Below are 9,735 nucleotides of genomic sequence, written 5' to 3' on the forward strand. Positions count from 1 at the left end.
CTCCAAAGCATATCCCAAACGCACACGTTTTTCTCCATCTCCACTACCACATCTCATCCCCAAGCCGCCATCATTTATCTGGACTACTGCAGACTCTACGAGTTGCTTGCTTCTATACCACAGTTCATTGCTTGAAATGTTCTTTCCTTGTTGAGCCCACGGCTGACTGCTTCTTGTCATTCACACCTCAGCTTAAATGTCACCTCCTATAAGAGGACTTTACTGACCTTTTAATCTAGGGTAGCCAGCCAGTTAATTTCAAGGACATCACCCCTTATAATAATGTTCTGCACAGCACCTACCACTTCACCATTGTCTGTCCTCTCCCATTAGAATAAGTTCTATAACAGCAGGGACCTTTCCTATCTGGAACTTTGTATCCCTGGGAGCTAGAACTATGCTTGGCACAAAGTTAGTGTCCAATAAATACTTGCTGAACCAATAACAAAGAGAACAATCTTGCTGAAGTAGGTGGTGCCCATGGAGAAAAGCCAGAAGATGGGTAGGTAGAGTGTGGCCACAATGTGGATGGCCTTGATCACCAAGGTAAAGGGTTTAGCTTTAATCTGGTAGAAAGCCAGTGGAGGTTTCGGGGGGGTAGAGAAATGACATGATGAAATATGAAATATATTTTTTAGGAAAATTAACCTGGTGGTGGTTAGAATGGATTTGAGTAGGGAGAAACTAGGAGCAGAAAGGGTAGCAGCTAGGAAGCTGTTAAAGTAGTTCACATGTAAGAGGTGAGGGCTTAGACTAGAGGGGAAGAGGGGAAATGGAAACGAATGGTTGGATATGAAGGACATGATTCGGATTCAGATACGAGAGATGACAGAAGATGACAGCTCAAAAACAATTGCCAGGGGCTTCCCTGGTGGCGCAGTGGTTGAGAGTCCGCCTGCCGATGCAGGGGGCACGGGTCCGTGCCCCGGTCCGGGAAGATCCCACATGCCGCGGAGCGGCTGGGCCCGTGAGCCATGGCCGCTGAGCCTGCGCGTCCGGAGCCTGTGCTCCGCAAATGGGAGAGGCCACAGCAGTGAGAGGCCCGCGTACCGCAAAAAAAAAACAATTGCCAGGTGTCAAGTCTAAAACAATAAGGAACATATTGCATTTCATCCAGTATCTTTCTGCCCTCTCTTTTATGCTCCAGAAATACTGGGCTTGTCTCCTTCCTGTCTTTATCCTGGCTTCTTCCTCTACGTCAGAAATCTCTGTTCTCTGTTCCCTAGTATACTCTCAATCTCCTCCATCCTGCTCTAGTTGACACCTACTCACGTCTCCGTCTCTTAGTATTAGCATATCACTTCTTCCAGGAAGCCTACCCTGAACCCTGGCTTAGGTTGGATCCATCTGCCTGTTAATATGGTTAGTTCTATAGCATATGGTATTTTCTATAGCATCCATTGTGCTTCTAATTATATTTTTAATACCTGACTTCATCACTAGACTATAAGGGCAGGTGCCGTGTTTGTTCATGAGGGCAGGTGCCATGTTTATTATTTTTTGGTGGCTACATTCTCGGTCTTAAAAGAGTGTCTGACACATAGTAGTACTCAATAAGTGGAGGAGGGCTGGTTTTGAAGCAAATATGATATGTTTGGTTTTGGACATGTTGAGTAAAGATGACAATGAGATATTCCAGAAGAAAAGCTCTATGGACAGCTGGAGCTATGGGACTAAAACTCTTATTTGTGAGTAATTATTTGTTCAATTGTATACAAACGGTAGAAAAAAATGGATGCTCACCTCATATTTATGGTACAATGCTTTAAAGAACTGACAGCTAATAATTTATCCTTGCTTTTATCATATTTTTACTTAGGAAAGTAATTTGCTTAAAAATTATTAAAATGTTCTATTTCACAGAATAATTTTTCATGATAATTATATATTAGCATGGCTATGTCAATATTTCAGCAAAAAAATGCATGAATCACTTTTTGTTTCTAGACATAATAATAGTGCTTAAAGTTACAGGGAAGTTAGCAATTTTGTCGATTTTAATAAGCTATTCTGTAAATCATAGTTAAAAACCCACAAAGCACACACGTGCAAAGCATTTCATAAAATAATATTTTATTATTATAGGATCAATCAGTTTAGAAACCATTTTCTGTCTTTTAGCCTACGTTCCAGATATTAAACAGTGTGATACAACATTCTTGTCACCATAGTATGTGAAAGGTTTTATTTGATGATTAATTAAAAGATCTCTGAGTTGGAATTCTGGTAAAGTACTAGCAGATATGGAGATTCTAAAATTAACTAGTGATTTCAGTTCTAATGAAAGTTAAATCTACATTTTCCATTCCTATTTTAGCTTATCCTGCTAGATCAAGAGTTCCAAACTGGTCATCTGTGGGCCCAATGTAGCCTCATAGATGTGCTTTGTTCAGCTCGACATTTTTCCAAAATTTGTGCTTGACTGCCTTTAGACAATGATTGTTCGCTCTAGTTCTGTTCTCTAGTTTGACCACAGTCTCCACCATTCTCTATTACATACTTGGCCTGCCTGGCTTCTACATATAATCAAGTCATGTAACAGTATAAAACAGAAGCATTCAAATTTCATTTTGTTACAAAACGGTCACTTTATATAACCAGTTTTTCAACTAAGTGAATGTCACGTCCTCTTAGACTTAAATTTAAGAACATAAAAATATCTTAGACTAAATCCAGTAATACCTAAGGTTTGTTAGTGCTTTAAGGTTTAAAAAGAAATTCCCCATATTTATGTCACTTGATTTAACAAGGGCCTAGGGCATGTATTTAACATTGAGCCAGATTCGAACATATGATGACACCCTGGGAAGGAAGTTAGCCCTTTTGGGAAGGTGTATGAACCCTTCAAGCTCACAAAAATATCATCATGTTCACTTAAGCAGTAATTTACCAAGTGGTGTGCTGCAGTGGTAACTGCTTAAAGGCTCTCTCTTGAGCACCCAAGCCTAAATCACCTAGTGGTGACCCTGCATTGACAGGGAAGGAGTCTTCTCCTCTCTGGAGATGTTTCTGAGACAACGTCATTTCTGCTTTTTCTCCCTGCTTGTGTTTCTTAAAAATTAACACACTCTGACTTTTCCCCACATCATGTTCAAATAAAATCTAAGTGGGTCATGACTAAGTAAGATAAAACAAACTAAGATTTATTTCCCCCTTGTATTTATTGCAAATAGAATTGTCTCCGCTTCAAATTCTGTCTGTATAACTGAAACTTTTCGTGGTACAATTTTTGAGAATGGCTTACATTTTGAAAATAGAATGATTTGGGCCACTGGGAAAGAATTATTTGGTTTCCTCTGATTGGAACTGATTCCATTTTGCACATACTATTGTACTTCTCAATTTTATCTGGAGCCCAAAAGGCTGCTTGGCTGATTTTGAACTAATTTTGATAAGCACATATTTCAGAAAGCTGGAATACCATGAATTTCCTCTAGTGAATTCCAGTTCTTAGTTCCAAACTATCCCTAAAATTGTTAAACAAGTTTATGCATCCCTTTTCTTTTGTAGCACCCAAATGCCTAATCTCATGCATTGCATTCAGTAGCTGCTAAATAAATCCTTCTTGAGTTAGCTAGTATAAACTTTACATGCATTTATGCAGATACATTAATACGAACTCTGAATTTGGACACACAGTAATAAGTTAAATCTCTTCTGAGCTAATTAAAAACTGTTGTAGTTATACAATAACTATCAATTTTGTCTGTCAACTACTCATTTATTTGGAAAAGTCTAATTTGCAATTTTAAGAAAAATTCAGTTTGCTAATGTAATTCATTTTACAAAATAATGAAGTCAGGACTTCCCTGGTGGCGCAGTGGTTAAGAATCCGCCTGCCAATGCAGGGGACAAGGATTCGAGCCCTAGTCCGGGAAGATCCCACATGCCACAGAGCAACTAAGCCCGTGCGCCACAACTACTGAGTCCGTATGCCACAACTACTGAAGCCCCCGCGCCTAGAGCCCGTGTTCCACAACAAGAGAAGCCACAGCAATGAGAAGTCCGCGCACCGCAACGAAGACCCAACGCAGCCAAAAATAAATAAATTAATTAATTAAGAAGAATAAACAAAATTAATGAAGGCAGTAAAAAATTTCATTGAGCTTTTAGTGAAGTGCTGGACAACAGTATGTAATTTTGTTTGTCTTATCATGGAGGTGATTAGAATTAGTAGCAGAGACAGAATAGTCACATTCCAGGGCCAAATATCCTTTTAGGTGCTGGGAAACCTACTAAATTAAATCATTGCCTACAGTTTGTATGATAGGTTTTAAAGAAAACTGCTCTAAGTATAAACTATTATTCTATGAATACATTACCATTTCTTAGAAAGGATCTCCGCGACTGCCCTCCATTGAGCGGAGGTAAGGTCTTCTTCTCCTGGCTTACAAATGAATCCCACTTCACCTTGTCACAGCCGCCTAGTTCCTTTACTTTCTGTAAACAACTTTCCAAGTACTCTACTGGGTCTTCAGGCTTAGAACACATCAGTCCATTCAAAAGGCTCTGAAATACAACACAATATGCCCACAGAAAATATGTTTTTAAACCACCTTTGTCAAAATACTGTATATCCCATCTTTAAATTCTGGGTTGTTTTGATTCTTTGCATTTAAAAAAAATAAACAATTAGAGTTGAAATTATGCTCTGATTGAATAATTAAAATACCCCCTTAAATTCTTGACCAATTAGTTTTCAGCTCAGCATCCTCTGTCTTTTAAACAATTAAGGCCAACTATACTATTTAAAATAGAAGAACCTTATCAATATGAGATAAAGTGCAGTGTGTAAAAATGCCCCAGTCATGATTTATCTCATTCCTACCCATCCTTAAAGGCTCCAAGCCTCAGTTTCAGAGGATTTTTTAAGGATTAAAAAATGTAAATATTTTGTAAATATAATGTACTTTACATACATATAATGGATGTAAATATTTGTAAAGTACATATTAAGTGCCTGGAACATAGTAAATAATAAATGTTGGTGGTTGTAATCATCATCATCATCATCATCATCATCAGGAAGTCTCCCCTGAGCCCTCAGGTTGGCTTGTGGACCCAACACCCTTCCTTGGTGTTCATGATACCCAGAAAAAACTATCTTACCTGTCATTCATACCAAAACCACCAGTTTATGTGTTGGTCTCCTCTTCTAACCTATAAACTCTTCAACAATACAGTGTGGGTCTTATTTATTTCGCAATATCCAGCCTCTGACACTTTCCCTCGCACATGGTAGGTACATACTGAACTGTTCTCCACTTAGAAAAAAAATTTCACTCAAAACATAAAGACTGAGTTTAAATAAAAACATTTGATATATAATAAATCACTACAATATCCATTGATGTTACAGAGGAAAACCTGGTGTCTGATATTTCATAAGTACTAATTTCTAAAAATGCTATAAATTTGGAAATGCTGATTCCTGGAAACTGAAGTGATGTGCAAAGTATTTTCCTTTGGAGTATTTCATGGAAAAAGCATAGAGGATTATTATCACCATTATCAATGCACAAAACATACACCCTTTGAAAAGCTGACATCTTTCCTAAATACAGTATTTTATTTTCAAATTATTCTTGTGCAATTTGCTCTAAATGATAGGCAGTTCCTACCAGGTACATTTGTTCTCTGAAATCCTAAATAATGTAGGTTAGAATGTTCAATCAGAGGAGTTCAACTGCAGAGGGAGCAGAAAAAACTAACCTGGGCATCCACACCCAGTTTGTATGTCAGAATCTGTGCTACACACAAACACAGATACACACACATTGCGTTTAACTCCTTGGATTCCTCCTACCTCAATGTAGCTAACTCTGTGGCAGGGCTTACTCTGTATCTTTGCATGCTTTAGCTTACCCAATGCACTTTCAGCCCTATGTGGCATTATTATCACCATTTATAGACTAGGAAATCCTGGCTCAGAGATGTTAGTGAGTTGATCTAGGTTACTCAGCTAGAAACTCGTAGGCCTAGGATTCCAAGTCAATGGTTTTGATTCCAAAACCCATATATTCCTCTCTCTACATCTTGCAAAAATATGATACGGGATTAAAAAAGTGCCAGATTTTCTGTTCCCCATACATAATCCAACTGCAATTCGAGTCACTCAAGATTTTGTTTTTAGTTTTTTATCCCTATTATTGTCTAAAATGAGTGATCGCACTCAATGGAGATTTTTTTTTTTACTGGAAAATATGGTTCCAGCCTCCCTAAACATATCGGACTCCACAAAGGGTACTGATTTTAGAAGGGGGAATGAGGTCCACTCCTTCATAGATAATTTAAATCCATTCTTCTAATAGTCAGCCACCATCGGGGATCCAAAACAACCAGCAAACATTTTTTACTCAGTCTACTTGAGTCAACCCTTTGAGAACCTGAACAATCTAATTTGACTTGCCCCAGTATTCAAATTAATTGCCAAATCTTTGCTCTAAGGTACAGCGATACAAGATCAATATATACACCATAAGGTTAACTAGAGTTAAGAACTCATCAGGGGAAAGTGGTTTTTGTTTTAACATTTAATCTAAAAATGGAAACACATTTCAAACTTGAACCTACCAGAGATATCCCATTTAGCCCATATGATGTTTCAAGTCAGAAAGAAATCTGAAAAGGTCAGTTAGATACAGCTAGTTGCTTGACAATATGTAGATTCAATAATCAATCACTTGGTCTACAATGGTGTCTAGTATCCACAACTGTGCCCAATGTTTTGGGCTTGATAGATATCTAACTGCTAAACTTTGTATGCCTAGAAACTTTGTATATCTACATTGTGGTTTTGAGGGAGAAAATCTCCCTCAAACTTAAAGTGTTTGGTTTAAGTTTGGAAACTTAAAGCATTTGGTTTTGCTGTCTACACTCATCACATGGAGAACTGCCAAGTTTTACTTCTCTCTTGTGCTGTGCACAGCACAGATTCTTCTTACTGGAAGGATGGAGCTTTTGGAGGTCACCAGCAGTCTCCTTCCAGCTTCCCATTGCCTTGGATTGCATTTAAGTACACTGTATATCTGTATTTCACCTAAGCAAGTTGACTTCCTTTTCTGGGTGTGCACTATTTTAAAACATCCCATTCGTATGCAGAAAAGCCAAGGAAAAGCATAGCACCTGAACAAAAATGCCTGCCATCACTTATTTGCACAGTGTAGATTTTCATACACAAGCTATCAAAATCCTCTGTGGTTACCAAGGGGGAAAAACAGTACTCACATTTATATAGAAAAAAGGTGTACTATTAAGAAGCACTTTGCAATCAGGTGGCCCTGCTGCAGATGTTTCTAATTACTCTTTTAGGGATCACATTGATCTCAGTAGCAGTATTTATGACAAAACCCTGCAGCTCTTCATCTCCATATTTAGTTTTTGAAAATTAAAAAAAGAAAAGAAAAACTCTTAACGAGAATCTTGCATACCCCCAAGACCTGTCCTTATGCAACACCTCCTGATTATTTTCAAATACTAGTAACACACTTGCTAGATTGGGGCTTCACATACTAGGCTTGTGCTCAGTGGGTGATTTACCTGGAAATCTTGTCTTCAGATGGACCTGAAACCGGTGGCTTATGGAGGTGAGAGGAAAATGGAGATCTGTAATTATGGCGGCCCATTTAAAGATAATTTGGGAAAACAGAGACAAAATTATTTTCCCAAGTAGTGTTATAAAATTCCTTTTAGCAGAACAAACCCCCCAAATAGGAGAAAGAGAAACGCATAACTTTCAGTTTACTATATCAGTCTACAGTCTATCATCTTTCAGAAATGGGGGAACAGGTTTCAGAGGTCGCTCTATGAAGCTTGGCTCGCTTCCATTTTTTTTTTTTTCCCCTTAACCTAAGTAAAAACACATAGGATTCAGGAATGTTCTAAAATTCAAATACGGAGAGAAGGAAAGGAAACAAGACGATCCGCGACGTAGCCTATGGTTTAGAACTAACCAAGGTTCTAGTTCATCCATCAAGCCTCCTCTCCCACATTCCCAAAGTGTTCCCCATTTCCCGGGTCTCTGGTGCAGATGATGCTGTGATGCGGTCGGAAGACAGAGCAACAGGAGTCACGCCCGCCTCGCCACTCCCTCTCCGATTCGCCTTCTCTACATGGGTTGGTGAGGGCAAGCGAAAGCTATGGGCTGGGGAGGTGAGGAAGGAGAACCATCCCTTCCAAGGTGACGGGAAAACGTGCTCAGGAGTTCATTCACCGAAAGCGCAGAGCAGCGCTGGGTGAGAGCCACCCGGGAGGTAGCGCTGCACTTGATGGGTTTGGATTTGTTTTTTGCGTCTTCATTCCTCTCCCCTAAGCTGTCCCTGTGGTGGGCTGCTTTCGTCCTCACTTCCCCGTCAACGCGGGGGGCCCAACCCTCGGCGCGCGAGGGGACTAAGGCTCTCGATTCCCAGTTCCGAGTCCTTGCTGGCTGCTGGGCGCCAGCGTACCCACCTGGCCTGATCCTCGCCCCGGGAGAGCGCGGCCGGCCGCTGCCAGCAGCCCATCCTGGGGGTCCACATGGGAGGGATGCGCTGGGGGCAGCCTGCTTCCAGAACCCCTGTTCGAGGACTGAAACTTGATTTTCGAGATGGAGGCTTCTGAGTCCAGCCTTTCCGACAAGGACCCCGCAACCCGCCAGACAGGCAGCTACCCCTGGGCAAGCGAGCGAGCAAGCTTCCGCAAGCGCCTTCACTTCCGTGCCCCGAGTCTGCAAGGTGGAACTGCGAACGGCCTCTCACCCCGAGCACCGGGGATGCCCTCCCCGACCCTCCCGTCCTCTCTGCCAGACCTAGCCCCCTACCTCAAAAAGCTGCGGGATTTCCCTCCGGGCCAGATACTCCTTGGCTTCGTTGGTGTTCATGGCTGTTCCGCGCGCGCCCTGGGGCGCAGGCGGGAGGCTCCCGGGCTGCGGCGATCAGGGCTGGGGCTGGCGGTGTCCGCACCGAGCACCACGCAGCCCTCGCTCTCACGCGCAAATACGCGCTCGGCTCTGCCTACCCAGGCCGGGCCCCCCTCCGCCTCTCCGCGGCGACTGTGGTCTCAGAGCTCCCGCCGCCCCCGCCTCGGTGCTGGTCCCGACGCCGGAGCTGGGGGCTCGGAGCCGCTGCTTCCCGGGCTCTAGGCTGCGCGGCCGCCAGCGGAGGGGCGGAGGGGGCGGAGGAAGGAGAACAGCGCGGCGGACGCCAGGCAGCAGCCCGCCCGCCCGCCCGCCCGCCCGCCTGCTTGTCCCGCTCGGCGCGCCGCGCTCTGAGCCTCCCGAGCCCGGTATGCGGGCAGCAACGGCGGCGGCCAGTCACGCTGCTCGAGCGGAGCGTGGCGCGGGGGTGGGGAAGGGTGCGCGCGGGGGGCTCGCGGTCACGCCCCCCGTGTCACACCACTGCCTGGCGCGCTTCCCTGCGCGCGCCGCCCCCGGAACGCAGCAACCTGGGACCAGGTGGCCAAAGGAACAGAGTCGGGGTCTGTAGCAATGTGCGACCCTTTCACCTCTCCCGACACCCCCCGACCCCCCCCCCCACACGAGTTACTCGTGCATGCCCGAGGAGCTCCCAGGAAGAAACCTAATTGTCACAGAATTTATCATTTATTCCTAAGGTTACCGGTCCTTCATAACAGGGAGCTGGGAGTAAGGAGATAAGGGGATTGAGGGTGTTGACTCCATCCCCTTAAGATAATTTTTAGATCTTGAGTATTTCTATCCTTCAGGAACGTTTTGCTAGCTGGTCTCGAATTTTTTTCCCT

General features: G+C 43.0%; 1 protein-coding gene across 1 annotated transcript in view; it reads right to left on the reverse strand.

Annotated features, from left to right (window-relative positions):
• Positions 1–9,174, reverse strand: part of AK5 (adenylate kinase 5) — a 245,420-nt gene extending 236,246 nt beyond the window's left edge. Inside the window, exons 1-2 of the mRNA XM_007458720.1 lie at positions 8,798–9,174; positions 4,323–4,509 (exon numbers count right to left, since the gene is read on the reverse strand). Coding sequence (XP_007458782.1) covers positions 4,323–4,509; positions 8,798–8,857 — 247 coding nt within the window. The 5' untranslated portion in view covers positions 8,858–9,174. The remainder of the gene's footprint in view (positions 1–4,322; positions 4,510–8,797) is intronic.
• Positions 9,175–9,735: the final 561 nt, after the last annotated feature.

The sequence above is a fragment of the Lipotes vexillifer genome, unplaced genomic scaffold (genome assembly GCF_000442215.2).
Source record: "Lipotes vexillifer unplaced genomic scaffold, Lipotes_vexillifer_v1.1 scaffold419, whole genome shotgun sequence".
NCBI lineage: Eukaryota > Metazoa > Chordata > Mammalia > Artiodactyla > Lipotidae > Lipotes > Lipotes vexillifer.